This window comes from Microcebus murinus, chromosome 6 (genome assembly GCF_040939455.1).
Source record: "Microcebus murinus isolate Inina chromosome 6, M.murinus_Inina_mat1.0, whole genome shotgun sequence".
NCBI classification, from domain to species: domain Eukaryota; kingdom Metazoa; phylum Chordata; class Mammalia; order Primates; family Cheirogaleidae; genus Microcebus; species Microcebus murinus.
This window is the reverse complement of record NC_134109.1, coordinates 26,247,840-26,266,652: the sequence shown is the minus strand read 5'-3', so window position 1 is coordinate 26,266,652 and position 18,813 is coordinate 26,247,840. Positions and strand designations below refer to the sequence as shown.

Genomic DNA, 18,813 nt, shown 5'->3' with positions numbered 1-18,813 from the left:
TTTCATTTAATATTTACAGAAGTCTTATAAAATAATGACTGTGATTACACATTGCTATTATTACAGAAACCGAGCCTTAGAGAAATTAAGTAACTTGTTCAAGATAGACCCTATAGTACAAACCCAGGTCTCATTGTCTCAACAAATATTTGTTTGTTGGGTATTTGTATGAGTCACTAATAGTACAAGATGTCTGGGACAAGGAGCTCAACTAGCTTATGATTTAGTGTGGGAGACACTTAAAAAGCTGGGGCTATGACCCAGTATGAACAAAGTGATTGGTCTGGCTTGGGAAGGCTAGAAAGGCACTATAGAGGAGGCAAAATTTGAATCAGGCCTTGTGACTGATGAGTAGGATTTCAGGAGATTTAGGAGGTGACAGGTAAGCGTGGGAGTGCTAGATAGAGGAAATAAAGGCCCAGAAGTGTGACAATACAGTCATTAATTCAATCCCTCAGCAGGTTTTTATTGAGCACTTGTACTCTGCCAGGAATTGTGCTAGGCCATGTTGTGTTACTATGGGGACCAGGACAGAATCCTGGAGCTTACAGTCTGGTAGAGAAGACTGACAATAAACAAATAAGGTCATTTAAGGCAGTGAGAGATGCTATGGGGACAATAGGACAGTGTAATATTAGAATGTAATAGAGCAGAGGGTTACTTAGTATGCGGTGATCAGGCATGAAAGCCTTTGAGGTGAGTCCTGAATGATGAGGAGTCAGTCATATGAATATTTAGGTTGTAGAATACTCCCAGAAGAGCAGCAAGTACAAAGGCCCTGAAATTGTAGTCACTTTGTTGTATTTATGAAATACAGACTACAGTAGTAGAATTACATGGAGAGAAGAGCATGGTAAGAAATGAGACTAAAAATTTTTAGATGTTGTTAGATTGTGAAGGGCCTTAAGAGGAGCCTGGGCTTTATTTTCTAGGGTTTTTTTTTAAGAGATAGGGTCTTGCTCTGTTGCCTGGGCTAGTGTGCACTGGCATCATCACAGCTCACTGCAGCCTCTAACACCTGGACTCAAGTGATCCTCCTGCCTCAGCCTCTCAAGTAGCACACCCAGCTAATTCTTTAAAAAAATTTTTTATAGAGGCAAGTTCTCCCTATGTTGCTCAGGCTGTTCTCAAACTTCTGACCTCAGCAATCCTCCTGCCTTGCCCTCCCAAAGTGCTAGGATTATAGGTATGAACCCCCATGCCTGTCCTCTAGTTGATTTTTAAGCAAATGAGTGATATAGTGACATCTTGTTCTAGAAAGTAAATTCTGGTTGCATTGTGGGCTAGTGATGGATGAGTGTAGAAACTACAGGCAGGGAGGTGAGTTAGGGAATGTTAGACTTGTCCAGAGCCAGGAAGATGGAGGCCTTGATCAGAACAGCGGCTATAGGAATGGAGAGAATTGTATGGATTTAGTGAAATTTATAAGGTAAAATTGATAAGACTAAATTTTCCACATTTGGCAACTTGGTGATGCCATCAGTCAATGCAAGAAGCATATGATTTGTTTTTGTAATAGAAATAATGTGTTTCATTTGAGACTCAGTGAAGAGGAAATGGTCTGAGCTGAAGTCCACTAGACAGGTGAAAATACAGCCTTGTAGGTCAAGGTGGAACAGGATTATACAGTTAATAGTTAGGGCCTTCAGAGTAAATGAGATTATTCAGTTCCATTTAGTTCAGCAAAGAGAAGAGGAAGGGAATTGAACTGTGGGAGTATCACTGTTCAAGAAGTAGCAGTTAGAGGTAGGCATTAAAACTGGGAGGAGCAGTGTGGCAAAAGCTATAAGATGAAAGTTTGAAGTCTGTAGTGCCTCAGACAGCCGAAGTTAAGACAAGCAGTGAAAAAAGACTCCTGAGTTTGTGACCTAGAACCAACTTTGTAGATGGAAGAGCAGTTATGAACTGAGAAAATAAGAAACCAAGTGTGTGCTGATTGTCAAAGGGTTGGCAATGAAAGGAAGATGGGAATGCAACAGGGAGAGAGCCCGCTAAAGATAAGGATTCTGGAGCTTATTTATAGACCAAGGAGAAGGATTTGATGAGAAGAGGGTTAGAGATACAGATATGGATATATTGGTGGAGAAGAGTCCTAAAGGAAGGTGGAAAGCGGTTAGTGGAGGGGTATCACTTACTGTAAGTCAGAAAGAAAGGACTGTGAGATGAATGCAGTAGGCAGAAGTTGAAGAGCAAGCAAGTTTAGGTATTTATGCGTGGTGGCCTTTATTTTCTAACTTAGAGGCCACTTCTTATTACTGAAAGGCTGGAGAGTGACATTAGGGTCTGGAGGGACAGAGTTAAGGTTTGGAACAGTGTCATGGAGAATGAGAATAGTTCCATTAATGGAGAACACACAAAACTCATTCAGAAGATCTGGGCTTTGACTTTTTTGGTGCTACCAACTGGCTGTATGGCTATAGGCAAGTTAAAGAGCCTCTCTAGGCCTCAGTTTCCTTTTCTGTCAAGCCAAGATGTGGAGTTAGACAGTGTTTTTCAGAGTACTTTCTGGAGGGAGAAAAGATTCCACTGAATTGAAAACAGAGCATTTGAAAACCACTGGACTGTATTCTGAGATCCTTTCCAGCAATAACATTCTCCTTAGTTGTTGTAGAAATAAATTATTTCTTCATAAATCTTATGGATCTCACTTTCAATGAGTAAACTGTTATTAACTGCAGGATGTGTTAGTATAAATCAGTGGTTTTTAGATTGTGTTCCTTGAAGCTGCCCTTTGTCCTGTGGAGTGTCTCCGAGGTGACTGAGAGGCTTAGTAAAGGTACATGACAAGGGTTCAAGACTCTAGTCACAGATTCCTTGTTGTATATTTTATATACTAAAGATCTATATAACCTTCTGTTTTTAAAAAAATAGGTTTCTTTGGTAGAAATTATTCTGGTCGTCATTCTTTCATCTTTTTTTTTTGTTGTTTGTTGCAAATGACTAATTGAGCAATGTGTCTTGGACCTTGAAGACAATCTCAGAATTAACATCCCAGGGATCTCCTTAATAAGGTTTATAGAAACAAAAACCTCTACTTATTCATTTGATCTGCAACAAAACAATGGTTAAAGTCTCAATTTATGAGCAATAATTCCCTTATCCAAAAGACCTTCATGTTTTATAATAGTATAAGGGTTTCAATCAGTGAAATTGGATATTCTGCTACATTTGGAGATATCTGAAACATGCTATTTCTTGCTCGTTATATTGCTAGTGAATTCATTGAACAAAGTTGAGAACCTTTTAAATTTATTTTGCCTTGAAAATAAGTTTTTGAGGAGGTGAAGCTTATGGGAATGGTTGATAGAAAAGTGGCATATGCTCTATGGGTGAACAAGAATATAATTATTGTCTTTGTTGAGAAGTATTTGAAAATGCATATTTATTATTTCAAAGTCATATTGTGCTCCTATAAATGATCCCTGTTAGTAGAAAGATCTAGCCTTATTTATAGTTCATGTTCCAAAGCTCTTATGTATTAAGCTATCAAAAGCACTACTCCCCAACCTGACTCCCCTGCCCTCCAGTTCTCCAACACACACATGGAAGCTAGACTGAGCCCTCTTAGGATTTCCAGTTTCCTCTGGACAAATTCTTCATCCTAACCTTGGGGGAACAGTGAGTAGAAAGCATTCAGTGATTGCATGTGTGAGGATTGTAAACAAAGTTTGTGTTGGGCCCTAATCTTCACTGATGTAATTTTGGCTACAGTGTCAGAAGGCCGATCAGCTGAAGTAACCAAAAGCTCGCCTAAAAGAAAACAGATCTGCCACAATTGGCAGCTAAAGTGAATATCATCAGTGTCTCTCTGGTACTTCTGTCTTTCTAACTATAGCTTGATCGGTTTCCTTGTTTCCAGCCTAGACCACCAGGCAGAAAATAGATGGGTTCTTCAGTGATGTTGCTGAGGGTGCCTTTCACTATATTTAAGGATTTCTTTTTCCCACTGAACATCTGGGCTTGCCCTGGCCTATTAGTTCATCTATGCCAAACTCTGTTGGACCTCACTCATTTGTTCTGGGCTCCAGCCATTGCTGTCTTGTAGTTGAGAAAAGCATGACCTTAAAATTTAGTCTTAAAAGGTCCTTTGTAGGATTTATCTGTTTCCTGCTTTGGATGTTTTTACACACTAGAAATATTAGTTACCATAGCAAAATCCATACTTTTTCACTAACTGATAAGTATATTCTTGAGGACCTCCGGTGGAAAAAAAAACCTTTTTTTCCTTAATACAGTGGTTCTTGTGAAGATTCAATATTTCTCCTGTTTCTTCCCCCAAGAAAGTTGTTTAAAAGTTCAAAAAGATAAGATGGTGAATAGGAAACCTAAGTTTCTATTCTTGGTTTTTTTTCTCCCATGCTAATAATAGAAAATAAATAGGATTCTTTATCTTTGATTCTTTTAATAGGAAAAAAAAATTTTAAACCTCATGTATTGTTTAGAAGGAATCTTATTCAGTGGCTATAAGATGGGCTTCATATTTCTTAGCCATCCTAATAAAAGTATCCTCAAAGGCCACTTTGAGAGAGGCAAATACACATTTGATAGGCTTACAATTCTGTCTCTTAACGGTATGTTGTTTTGGATTTCTATAGCAAAGTGCAGGCCCGAATAGCATTCTCTGCCTATCTCCAACATGTTCAAATTCGCCTGATGAAAGACAGTGGAGGTCAGACGTTCAGTGCCAGTTGGGCTGCCAAAGAGGATGAACAGATGGTGAGGCTCTTCTTATTGGAACCTTTGTACTTTCCTTTTTTCTTTCTTTCTTTCTTTTTTTTTTTCTATTAGGATAAAGAGCAATATATTCTTCCGGTGAAAGGATTACTACATAATAAAGTTTCTAGATGTCTTATATTCTAATGTGAAGCAAATCTTTCATCTTGAAGCTATGTTCGTTGCACCATGTAGTGAGGACATCCGTTTATTTCATTTTGAAATGGAAATTGATTTCTAATTGATGTTAAGCCCTGTACAAAGACCTCAGAATGAATAACAATTTACAGTTCTTTCTCAAGCCAACTCACATTTTATTAACTTTTGGGTAGGCATTATCTATTTTAGAGATGTGGAAACAAAGACCTAGAGAAGCCAAGTCTGTTGTTCCCATAGCTTGTATGTGGTGAAACTGGAACTTGAACCTAGATGTTATAATTGTACATTACTTGTTCTTCTATTTCTTTCATGTATCATAAGGCATTTATTTTCTGTCCTGAGGAGTCAAGTTAGTTCTTTGAAAGTCAACACCTTGTTGTGGGCCCTCTCAGAATGCACTATTCCGTATCTTCATATTTTTTCTTTACTAATTATAACTTTATAGGATTCTTAGATTACTGGAATCAAACTTGTGTGATAATTTTTGCTGTATATCAGTCATTTGAACATGCCTGGGATTTAATCTTCCAGGAAAGTTTTTGGGTTTTTTTTTGGATCAGAATGTTAGGGAGCTTCAAGCTTCAAGTAAAGTCAGAGCTTACAGAAGAAGCTACAGTCCTTCTATAACCTTTTTAACAATAGGGATTTGTCACCAGAAAAGTCTGAGAAAGCTGCATCCTTTATTCCACTCAGTGGTAACCCTATTATAATTTCTAGTCCTCCACATACAAAAGACAGGTCTTTGTGCCAGGCTTATTATAAAAACATGTTGGTTATCCCAGAAAACAACTTGTGAATTTATAGTAGCCAATATAACTCAGAGATAAAACCTTGTGTGTTGTGAATAATCCTTCAACCATCAGTGGAAAATGTTAGCTCTGCTCTTTCCAAGTGGAAAATTGAGACTGCCTTTTGAGAGTCAGTTTGTCTGCTCCACTGTGAAAAAATAGTGTTTTAATATTTCAGCTTAAACCACCCTATAGTAAAGACAGCTGAGTAGAACTATGAAATTCAACCCTCTGGTTATGAGGCTGTTCCATTTATGCTGGAGTAAATTGGCACAAAGGACAATGAGCCAAAATCAAATTCAAGAAGAAAAAAAATAATTCAGAAGAGAATAACCACTGCAAATGCTGGCTTGGAATTTACATGGGGTTTCTATGGGGGTTTATACAAGAATATTTGGAATCATTGCTGCAAAACTTAATACTGGTTCTCTGAATTCCTTCTTGAAAATGTATTTAGCAAGCAAACCCTAACTCATTCTTTGATGATTGTGGCAGTGGTCTTGCTTATGAAGAAGGTAGATGTAGAGTTACCCTCTATGATCTGAGTTGCGTTAGAAATTTTTTATCTCACAAATCACAGAAGACATATCAACAGAAGTTCTCAACATCTATTGTCAATTTTATTGTGTTTATGGGGCAAAATATCTTTAAGGTCCTTGGCCTTACAAAATGTCTCTTTGAAGCATTTATGATGTTTTAAGTCACCCGATTGGTATCTGTTCAGATGTCAAAATCCTTTGTCCCCATCTTAAGTGAAATGTATTCTTTCTTTCCCTTAATGATTTTACACTGTGCCCTCCTTGCCAACCCTAAACTCTGAAAGCTCTCTGATCCTTGGGGAAGTAAAAAAAAAAGGCATCACCTTTCAAGCTGCTATGACAGTTCTTTCTTTTACTTTATCACTAAACTTTTTAAATGAGTAGTTTCTACTCTTTACCTATATTTTTCATTAACTATGCATTTTCTTACTATCTTTCTTTTACTCTCTTTATAATAAAAATGTTTCTTGAAATTATCCCTCAATGGCCAGATCCAGAGCCTTGTCTGGGTAGTGGTCCTTTTTAGGCACATTTGATTTGGAACACCTTCCTCCGTTGTCCTCCAGGACACGATTTTCTACTAGATTTCTTCCAATATTTTTGATGTTTCTACCCTGTTATTTTTTCTGAATCTTCCTCCTCTTTCCTAAGTGTGAATATGAAAAAGTATGTATCTTTTTCAACCTTCTCACCTTTGATGATTTCTTCTGTTCCCACAATTTTAGTTTCCACTGTCTTTAGCTATTCTCTAAATAGCTATCTTTGATCATGCTATTAGAAATGATATCTGCTCTTTGAATTATTATAATACTATTTATATATGTATTATGGTACTTTTATAACTATTATTACATAGTAATTTGCATACATATTTGATTTTTATTTTCTAATTGTCAGCTTACTTAGGGGAAAAGAATAAGTTTCTTTTGTTTCACCTTTGTGTAATTTCTTATACCTATCATGTTTGCTTTGGGTCTTGTTTGTTGAAATGTATAATATGTCTCTTCTCATATCTCCGTTGTATAATCCCTTCATACCTTGTCTTCTGTTGCTTAGCATAATCCATGCTCTTTTTTCCCCCCATGATTCTTTAATTTACAGGAGCTGGTAGTTCGTTTCCTTAAGCGAGCATCAAGTAACCTCCAGCATTCACTGAGGATGGTATTACCCAGTCGACGATTGGCACTTCTAGAACGCAGAAGAATCCTGGCCCACCAACTGGGTGACTTTATTGTTGTATACAACAAGGTAATTGGTTTATCTGTTAGTCTTCTGCTTTGAATTGCTACACGCTGTCAGGAAAAGATTAGAAGCCTCTGTTCAACTGGGCGGAGAGGTTCTTTTTCTGTTCTCTAGCATCATCATCCTCTGTGCATTACTATTAGGGAGAGCAGGACCCCACACCTTAACCTAGTTGGGCTGAAGAACTATTACTTCTGAAGGCTAAGTGTCCATCATTAACTCTTATCAAAAGGTATATTCCTTTTGAGTTCTATTGCACCTGTGATGAATCCTGGGCTATGTGAGTCTGCATTGTTGTTATTGTGCCTGTGGACAATGGTGAGTTGACTGTTTGGGAGCAAATTTAAACTGAAGATTTGATATAATGATGTATTCTTCTTTCTTGAGAGAGTTACACTTTCTTCTCTGAAACATTTTATACAGTGACATCATTTTACAATCAAGCCCAGGAAATATATTATTTAGTTAGACTATTTTACAAAGCATTCTATAGCCAAAGGTCTCAGGATGCATTAAAAATATCATTTGGGGGGTGGGAGGAATATGGTCAGTTTGCAGATGGAAAAGCTGAGGCTTGGAAATTTAAATGGCTTTTCTGAAGTTGCATAGAATGGTTAGTAGAACATCAGTGCACCAACCCCATACCTATAATTTACTCCAGATCTGTTGAGAATTTTGTTATGTCTTATATAAGTGAAGAGTTTATTCAATTTGGAAGCTGATATAAGAGTATCTTCCAATACCTATCTTTCCTCTCCTAATTGCAACAAAAAACTGTGTCTGTGTTGTCATACTGTTAAAGCTACAAGTATGATCTTGGATATTACTAAATTACTATAAAAAGCTTTTTGATCAATAGCCTGTATAAGTAGAAAGTAAAACCATGATAAAAATTTATATTTGTTTTGCAACTTTTACTTCGGAATTTCAAAACGTTTCATGAAATAATAGCCAAAAGTAAGATATCAAATTTATAGGTGACAAAAGTACAAGGAAGAATTAAATGACTTTACTATAAGGACAAATTAACCTAAGGGTAATGAAATTAGATGATGAAGTACCATTTATCAGGAGTCAATTTTATCTTGTTTTTCTGTGGGGCTTGGGCACTGGGTAGGAAACGGAACAGATGGCTGAAAAGAAATTGAAGAAGAAACATGAGGAAGAAGAGGAAGATGGGGTGAATACGGAAAGCTTTCAAGAGTTTATCAGACAAGCAAGGTAGAAGATTTTCTTGATTTATCAAAACCATCTTATTCCATCTTCCATACTGCCCATTGAATACCCACCATTCCCCTGTTTCTGACACATGGATGTGAATAAAATTATTATCAATGTTGGGTGCAATGGTGTGTGCCTGTAGTCCCAGCTACTTGTGAGGCTGAGACAGAAGGATCACTTGCAGCCAGGAGTTTGAGGCCAACCTAGGCAACATAGTGAGACCCTGTCTCTAAAGAAAAAGAGAAAGGAAGAAAAGAAAGAACAAAAAAGAAAAAAATCATTCTCAGAAGGAGAAAAAGTTGCATAGGCTTGGCCTCTTCATATCTCAGCCAATTATGTTACTGTTGTCATGGCTTCAGTTGTCAAAACACTGCTGCTGAGTATCTGAGCTGTAGTACTAGACAGCCTTCAAAGTATACCCCACTCAAAGTGCTGAGAGAGCGCTTTGGAAATTTAGAGTTAGAGGCTTCTGGTGTTTACTGGGTCTGAATTTATCCCTGACCTACTGATGCAGTGGAGATGACCAAATTTTGCCTTCATTGAGTGGGTTGAGAAATTGGCAATTTCTCAACACTATGAGGGTTACGCCTAATTTATATAAAATAGAACAAGTCTTTCATGCTTAGGGTTAGCCTTTAGGGATTGAAAATCTCAGCATTCAGTTTTCTATCTTGATACAAGTCAGCCAGGCCATTTTGTCCATTTATACTGGGTTTCTAAAGGAGGAGATAACGAAGGCATTTAATTTTAAATCTTGTAAAACTCATACTGGAGGGACTTTTTCTAAGTAGAGAGTTGTGCAAAACTAGGAAAAAAAAGGGTAAAGTAACTATAAACCCCATTACTTAGGTTTCAGTCATGAAAGTCATAATAAGGAGAAAATCAATAGAAAATCAACACTGTTGATTTGTGAAGTTAAATCAGGTGGGGGTTTATCAATCATAAGCACAGTATAATCTTTATTTAGCACCTTGTACAGACCTCATTATAGCCTCAGTATCATGTGCTTAAACACATAACAAACAAACACATCATTTTGTAGGAGTCCATAATTGTATGATGTTATTTTTGTTGACATTCTTGGGTCTTGAGTAATGTGATTGATAAAGCAGGTATAGAAACAATGTAAGAAGCAGTTTTTCATACCAACATTATAAAAATAGAAAAGGAAAAAGAACTAGATTATATTCAGAAAAAGCTCTACTTTTAATGCTAAAAGATTAATTTCTGATTCCTCCTTTGGATCTTCTAAATCCCTAAAAATACATAAAAAAAAGAAAAAAGCCCATCCTTTTAAAAAGTGATGTGTATTTCCCTAGCAGGTCTAACTGGATGCTAAAAATGAATTACACATTCTATTAACTAATTATGTAGATTTGGAGATAAAATGTATTGGAACATAATTACTTCTGATTGCGGATTATGTGTTGATTGTTGGGAAGTATGTGGTAGTCTCAGTTCTTCTTTTATTAAGTTTGGGGTGAATACATGGATACTTTGTCAGGGCTGGTAAATTCAAATACCTACGGGAGTCAGGAAGGAAAACATAAATTTTAAAGTGGGCAGAGTATAAGACAGGTATAAAGCAGCTTGTATTTTGACCAACCATAACCTTTGCCTTTTAGTATTTTGTGAAGGGCTAAATAACACACAACAACAGGCAGAAGCAGCTGCCTGTTTGCAATGTCAGCTGTAGATCTTTGATAGTTACTTGTGTTACTTATCTTGGGGTATTCAGCTATTTTTAAAGACCTTGGGGCTTACACTGAAATTCATACAGGTGGTTTCTAGGTTCTCATTAGAGTGTGCTCTGAAGATGGGCTATGGGTTCTTGGTGATAATGCAGGCATGCTTCACTGATGGCTGCTTACCCTGGAACATAGCCCGGCTTCAGGAAAAAGAAAAGAAAAAGACCATTGAGAGGCCGCTACAGATGTTACAAAATCCATGTATGATATATTAACTGGAAGACTCCCTTAGGCCCTCTGTTTCCTTATACTTTGTATTGTGTGGATGGTCATAAAGAGAATATAATTTCAACAGTTTGAAGTGACCTTAGAGATCATCTAGTTCAGTCTCCTGCATTGTATAAATGGTGAGTGAACTCATCTGTGCTTACACTGGTAGGTTTCCTTATTTCTTAGGGAAGCAATTAAGATGATAAGTGGCTCCTTTAGTGAAGATACTTCTATTGTCTAAAAGTGGGGTGGACAAACTGTAAAGGGACAGAAATAAGTATTTCGGACTCTGTGGGCTACATATGGTCTTTTTGCATATTCTTCTTTAAAAGTATAAAAAAAGTTTTTAGCTGGGGCCATACAAAAACAGGTTGCCGGTCAGGTTTGTTCCAGTGTTTAGTTTGTTGACTCCGGATCTTGAATGTGGCTGTCCAATAGAATATTCTGTGAGTGACTATTGAGCACTTGAAATGTGACTAGTATAACTAAGGAAAAGAATCTCTAATTTTATTTAATTTTAATTTAAGTAGTCACATATAACTAGTAGATTCCATATTAGACAGTGTATATCTTTATTCATCACTGTGGGATGAATAAAGCTTTATCATACTTTACATTTTTCAGATTGTTTTCATTTATATTTCATTTTAACCATCTATTAATAGGGAATTTTCAGCTTGTGCTTTTCATTTTCCCCTTTTCCAGCTTATTCTGTTTCCGTAATAAAATCTGGTAGAAAGATTTTCCAGAATAGCTTCCTGTATGATCATACTTTTTCTCCTCATTTCAGTGAGGCTGAACTGGAGGAGGTTTTGACTTTTTACACCCAAAAAAACAAGTCTGCAAGCGTCTTCCTGGGGACTCACTCTAAAAGTTCTAAGAACAGCAACAGTTATTCTGATAGTGGGGCAAAAGGTGGTAAGTATGCTGGTTAATTAATAAAAAATAAGAAGAAGTGAAGAAATAAGAAATTCAGAGGAGAGTCAAGAATAATGTGTTGGCTAAGCACTGATAGTCTCCAACGTGATGAAACTTCACAGCGTAGGGTGGGGGTAGAAGATGGGGGACAGTGCTTTTTGTCCTAAAAGCAGAAGAGGGTTATGATCTAATTTTTCCCCCCATGGTAATTAATAACAACAAGCTTTTCAAGAAAAGCTGGTAATAGCTAACATTTAGTGAATACTTATCTTCCTATCTGCTGGACATGGTCTTATTTTTTACTTCCAAAAATCATGTGGATTAAGCACTATTATAAAACTTCTTTACAGATAAGAAAATGGCTAAAAGAGACTGAGTAATTTGCTCAAAATTACTCTGTACCATGCAGGGACAGGAATTTATTCCTAGTCTACCTGACTCAAAGCTTGTGCTCTTAATCTCCACTCTCCTGCCTCTCTAATGATTGTTTCTCCCTCTTGTCAAGTTTGTTGCTTTCTCTAGCTCAACAGAATTGGCATTATGGATAGAATTCTTTGTTGTGTGGGGCTGTTCCATACCTGGTGAGATGTTTCATATTCTTGGTTCTAAGGCCTGTATGCTATTGGCTTCCTTCAGGCATTATGATAATCCAAAATACTTCTACATGTTTCTAAAAGTTCTCACTGCTTTGACACTCCATGATCAGGAATTTTGTAATTGAATATATACTGGGCTTTCTAGCTCATGTTATCATGATAAAAAAAATAGCAGTGATATTATAAACAAAGCTCTGTGCTTTAACTATAGATGCATTTAAAGCCTAGACAGAAGTGTAAGCATAATCAACATACTAATTTTGTCAGTGAAAGACAAAAAGATTTTGTTTTCTGCCAAGTACTAGATTCAGAGGTGGAGATTTCTTCCCTGCTCTTAAGGCTACCATAATCTTTTGTGGAAATAGCCAGGGAAATTTCTTTTTTTTTTTCTTTTAGACAGGGTCTGGCTCTGTCACCCTGGGTAGAGTACCATGGAGTCATCATAGCTCACTGCAACCTCAAACTTCTAGATTCAAATGATCTTCCTGCCTCAGCCTCCCCAGTAGCTGGGACTATAGGTGCACACCACAATGTCTGGCTAATTTTTCTATTTTTAGTAGAAGCAGGGTCTCACTCTTGCTCAGATTGGTCTCTAACTCCTGAGCTCAAGCAGTCCTCCTGCTTCAGCCTCCCAGAGTGCTGGGATTACAGGCATGAGCCGCTGTGCCTGGCCAGAAATTGCTCACTTAAAATGTGAAATGAATTTTCCCAAAGAAACAGAGTTAATGTTTTAAAAACTGATTTGGTTCCTCGGCTACCCCAGAAAAGCCTATTTAACTCACTAATTAAAATATTGTTTTACTAAAAGTCCAGAATCCAGCCTTCTTCTTTGAGCTTGCTTAACTTCATTCATCTGTTCATTCATTCCTTCTATACATTTTTACTGAGTGCCTATTATGTGTTAGGCACTTTGATAACTACTAGGAATACAATGACCAGGACTGTCATAGTCTTTAGCATTATAAAATTTATCGTATAGTATATGAAGTTGGGTGAGTGAATCCAAGAAGGTTGGTGGAAGCTCTGAAAAGCTCCTGTAAGAGTTTTAGGCAAGGGAGGCTGAGGGATTCTTAGGGTAGAGAAGTGTGCTAACCTGGGTAGGTGGGCGCCTAGAAGGGTATTCATACAGTAACTTTGCCCCTACTAGTAATGAGGAAGCCCTAACAGCAGGTAGTGGCAGCACCTTTGTACAGATGGGTCATTTGAAATTGTAGGGGTCATATGTTAAGGACTACCTTGACGTAAGAATATCTGTACCTGTCTGTATCTATTATGAATAACTAGAGGGGTAGTAGGAAATCCTCAGTCAAGGAAACAACATTATGACATTTGACAGTATAGTATCTGGAGTCATTTCAAACATGAACAAACAAGTATGTAACAGTATTACCACTTATTTCAAGTAAAACTGGGTGTTTAAAATACAGAGCCATTATAGTATCCAGGTATTATACCAACAAATACTGGGGTTGCTCTTTTTATCTCATGATAGCTGCCCTGCTCCATACATATTATGACTTCTTGGCTCCAGTTGGTACTGCCAACCAACTTGCTCTCTTAGACCACACTCCCTCCCACTCTGAATTCCTGTATGAAGCATCTAACTACCCTTAATTTGTTCCCAGGCATATCTAGCTTGTTAGTAGTCCACGGATGGCTGTCCTGGGTTTAGGTAACTTTCCCTGATTCAATTAGCTGGAGCTGGGAATAGCTCCTGGGTTGGGAATAGCTGAGAATCATTTAGTTGGTTGCCCACCCAACAGGGCTGTGGGTGTGGTCATCCCTGGAAAACTGGTGAGACATGCAGTGTTCCCCAGCATTGACTAGTAGTTCTGTTATATTTTTGAAAACAGAATTATGTATAGAGCAATGGCTTTGTATTTTGTTAGTAAGAGAGCCTAAACTCAGTATTTCTTACTTTAGATCACCCTGAGACGATGGAAGAAGTGAAAATAAAGCCACCCAAACAGCAACAGGCAATAGAAATTCATTGTGATAAATTATCTCGTGAGTGATTTCAAACCTACATAGATTGCTTGCTCTCTGATAAATCCCTAAAAGAAAAAAATAGTCATCAGATATTAAATATTTCAAAAGCATGGAATATTAACCCTTTTCTTTTATTCTTCCTTTTCCTTTAGAATTTCCTCTTATCTATTGATAATCTATTTTCCTTCCAAAGAATTTTTCATTTTCTTAAGTTTAGAAATTCTGGGCATTTTCTTTTTTCCTAGAAGGTTGGAAAAAAAGGGGGAAAGGAATTAGCTGTTGCTAGCAGAAACTTTGTCCTGATGTCCTAACATGTGTAAAACATGCCCGCTCTGTTTTGTGGAGGTAGTACCAACTCTTGCTTGTAGAAAGGACTAAAAGTAAATTCCTATTTCTGTTGCCAGGTCATCTCTGGTAGGTAAAATTCATTAAGTTCATGATGAATACTCATTAAAGTCTGTATTTATCATGATTTCTGTTTCATGCTAAGATTATTTTGATGTTTTAAAAAATGTTTGTGTTTTATAGAGATTATATGTCCATTTTTCCTAAAATGATCTGTTTTTGTGTTTTGTTTTGTTTTTAATAGGATTTACCACTTCAGCTGAAAAAGAGGCTAAATTAGTCTATACCAATTCTTCCTCTACTTCTGTCTCTGGTCCTGCTGCTACTCTTCTGCAGAAAATTCCCAACACCCATTTGTCATCTATTATTTCAACCTCTGACCTCTCACCAGGGCCTGGCCACCATTCTTCTTTGTCTCAGATCCCTCCAGCTATCCCCAGCATGCCTCACCAGCCAGCAATCTTACTGAACACAGGCTCTGACAATGCTTCTCCCTCTATACATCCTGGAACACAGAACATACCAAGCCCCACTTGCCTGCCACGCTGTCGATCAGGCAGTTACACCATTGGCCCCTTTTCCTCTTTCCAAAGTGCTGCACAAATCTATAGCCAGAAATTGTCTCGTCCCTCTTCAGCAAAGGCAGGTGAGTGAGAAAACAAAAGGCAGCCCACAATGACAGCTCCTGCCCTGCCCCAATGAAAAAAGAATGTCATCTCTTCCCTTTGCCTTTTCTTTTGAAAAGTAAAGGGACACATACTGCACTGTTTTGATATGACTAAGAAAGACGCTTTCATTTTGTCCAGTAGCATTCATTCATTGATACAGAATGAAACAGGACTTCTTTTTAGGTACTGGAGATAAAGAGATGAATAAGACAAGGCTTCTGTTCACTAGGAGCCTACAGTCTTGTCAAGAGATTTCCCATCACAGATAACCATAGACCTATAAGTGTGTTATATGCATTCTTTCTGATTCAAATAGTTATTCCTGACATCAGACAAATCAGTATTTTTTATTTTTCAATGTATTTAAAGTCAAAAATGACATGGATAAAATAACCAAAGAATTCTTAAAATAGGGTATCTAATTTTAAATGAAGTGGACCCATATTATCAGTCATGTTTTTATGCCATTTTTTAATAACAGCTTTATTGAAACATAATTCACATTCCATAAAATTGACCCTTGTAAAGTGTACAATTCAGTGGTTTTTAGTATATTCACAGAGTTGTGCAATCAACACCACTAGCTATAATAATTTTAGAACATTTTCATCATCTCCAAAAGAAGCCCCATACCTATTAGTAGTCACTGTCTTATTTCTTCCTCCCCCAACCCTTGGCAGCCACTGATCTACTTTCTGTTTCTACAGATTGGTCTACTCTGGACATTTCATATAATTGGAATCGTACAATAGGTAGCCTTTTGTGAATGGCTTCTTTCATTTAGCATGATGTTTTCACAGTTCATCCATGTTGTAGCATGTACTTCATTTTTTATGGCTGAATAATATTTTGTTGTATGGATATATGGATTTTGTTTATCCATTTGTCAGTTGATGGGCATTTGGTTTGTTTCCACTTTTTGGTCATTATGAATAATGCTTTTATGAACATTTGTGTATAAGTTTTTGTGTGCACACGTTTTCATTTCTCTTGAGTGTATAGCTAGAGAAGAATTATTGGGTCATACGATAACTTTATGTTCCCTCTTTTTGAGGAACGTCCAAACTGTTTTCCAAAGTGGCTGTGCCATTTTACTACCAGCAATGTATGGATGTTTCAATTTCTCCACATCCTTGCCAACACTTATTGTCTGTCTTTTTGATTTTACCCATCCTGGTGGATGCGAAATCGAGTCTCTTTTTGTTGTTATGATTTATATTTCCCTAAAGGCTAATGATGATAAACATCTTTTCATATGCTTAATGGCTGTTTGTATATCTTCCTTGGAGGAATGTCTATTCAAATTCTTTACCCATTTTTAAATTGATATATTTCCCTTTTTAATTTGAATATAAATGTTCTTTATATACTCTAGGTACAATCCCCTTGTCAGATAAATGTTAAAAATATTTTCTGCCTGTTAGTTGTCCTTTTACTTTCTTAAAGCACAAATGTTTTAAATTGATAAAGTCCAATTTTTCTATTTTTTTTCCTATTCACCTGTGGTGTGGGCATCATATCTGAAAAACTATTGCCTAATCTAAGGTCACCAAAATTTCCTGCTATGTTTTTTCCAAGAATTTTATAGTTTAGTCTCTTATATTTAAGTCTTATACATTTAAGTCTTATACATTTTGAGTTAATTTTTGTGCATGGTATGACATGGGAGTCTGACTTCATTCTTTTGCATGTGAATAGTCAGCACCATTTATTGAAAAGAGTATTGTTTCCCCATTGCATTATCTTGGCACTCTGGTCAAAAATCAGTTCATTATCAATGTAAAGGTTTATTTCTGGGGTCTCAATTTTATTCCATTGATCTATATGTCTGTCCTTATGCCAGTATCACATTATCTTGATAACTGCAGCATCATAGTAAGTTTTGAAATCATCAAGGATGGTTCTTCAACTTCATTTTTCTTTCTCAAGATTGTTTAGCCCGTTCTGGATCCTTTGCATTTCCATATGAATTTTAGGATCAGCTTGTCAATTTCTGTAAAAAAAGGCAGATGGAATTTTGATAGGGATTATTATCTGTAGATTAATTTGAAGAGTATCTCTTTTAAACACTTTAGTAATAGTTGTGTTAAAATGAGTTACAGCTAGCCATGTTTTGTAAATATCCAATCTATATTTCTTAATACCTGGTTTCAATTGAAATGGATTTTGTAATATGCCACTTAAATCACTTAATTTTCCCCTTTAATAAGTCATAAACATGAGTATATGCATATATATGTGTCTGTGCTAATTCTGAGTGATCATTGTTCTTGTCAGTTAATTTTCTAAACTCAGTAATAATAATAATAATATTCTGGTTTGAAATTTTTTTCCCCCGGTGTGAGATATTCAGTAAGATCAATGTCTCCAGTCCCCTGTGTTATTGTTGAAACTTTTTAAAAAGCTTTCCCTTTTTACCTTTTCTAAGAGAGGGATAGGGAATTTAAGAAGCTGGTCGGTTAAAAAATATTTCCTGATGTCCATTATGCTTTCTTATTTGACATGTGGATTATTTATAAGTATTTTGTTTAATTTTCAGGTAGTTGAGATTCATTCTTCTTTATAATTGGCTTTTAGCTTTTTTCTACTGTGGTCAGAGAATATATTCTGAATGGTTTAAACAATAGTAGGCAATAATATGTGGACAAAAAGATTACTATATAGTAGGCAACAGTAGCATATAAATGATTAGAGTTAAACTTTTCTGTGGTGACTGTATAGTTTTGGGATGAGATTAAGATATTATTTAACTGTAGACTTTTAAAGTTAAATATACATTATCACATTTCAAACATCACCACTAAAGGAATAAAAGTATATAAATTCTAAACCCATGGGGAGAAGAAAAATGAATTGAGGAGAAAAAAATGTATAAATATAGGAGTATATAAGAAAAAAGCATAGAAAAAGCAAGAGAAATAGAAGTTTAAAACATGATAAATCACATCCACATATATGAAGAATCAAACACAAATGTATGGAACTTAACTTATTAGAAGATTGTCAGATTGAAGTTTTAAAAAAAAATCCAACTATATGCTGTTTACCAGAAGCACACCTAAGGATAAGGACACAGAATAGTTGAAAGTAAAAGAATGAGGAAATAGTTACCAGGTAAGTGCCAACCAGAAGAAAGATGGTACAGCTACATTAAAAATGCTAAAATAGACTTTAAGATATAAATCTTTCTTACAGATAAGGAATAACTGCATAACGAAATAAGGTTCAGTTCAATCAAACAATAGAACAGTTCTAAAAGTGTTTTATTTGGCACCTGGCAAAATAGCCTCCATAGATATAACATAAAAATTTAAACAACTACATGAAGAATCTACAAATCCACTGTCTTAGTGGGAGATTTCCACATGCTTCTATTAATTGTTAATACTCTAAACTGATTTTTTCGTTTCTTTTTTTCTTTTCTTTTCTTTTTTTTTTTTTTTTTTTTTTTTTTTTTTTTTTTTTGAGACATAGTCTTATTCTGTTACCCAGGCTAGAGTGCCGTGGTGATAATCTAAAGGCAAAAGGCCAGGAATAGTGAGAACCTACTGAAGTAGAAAAATAAGGTGAAGTACCTTATTAGACTTAATATAAAGGTATGATAATTAGGACAATGTGGTATTGGCAAAGGTACAGACAAGTTGACCAGTGGAACAGAATGGGAAGTTAGAAACAAT

The 18,813-nt window shown here is 36.2% G+C and overlaps 1 protein-coding gene across 13 annotated transcripts in view; it reads left to right on the top strand.

Moving 5' to 3' along the window:
* TTLL5 (tubulin tyrosine ligase like 5) overlaps positions 1–18,813 on the top strand; it is a 278,632-nt gene that overhangs the window by 111,774 nt on the left and 148,045 nt on the right. For 6 of the 13 annotated variants that reach the window (XM_076003842.1, XM_076003841.1, XM_076003845.1 and 3 more), the window contains 7 exons: positions 4,596–4,716; positions 7,301–7,447; positions 8,559–8,662; positions 11,411–11,538; positions 14,058–14,141; positions 14,713–15,114; positions 15,844–15,888. In XM_076003842.1, the coding sequence (XP_075859957.1) occupies positions 4,596–4,716; positions 7,301–7,447; positions 8,559–8,662; positions 11,411–11,538; positions 14,058–14,141; positions 14,713–15,114; positions 15,844–15,888 (1,031 nt within the window). The remainder of the gene's footprint in view (positions 1–4,595; positions 4,717–7,300; positions 7,448–8,558; positions 8,663–11,410; positions 11,539–14,057; positions 14,142–14,712; positions 15,115–15,843; positions 15,889–18,813) is intronic. The other 7 variants (XM_012742399.2, XM_012742392.2, XM_076003844.1 and 4 more) reach the window with 3 other exon arrangements.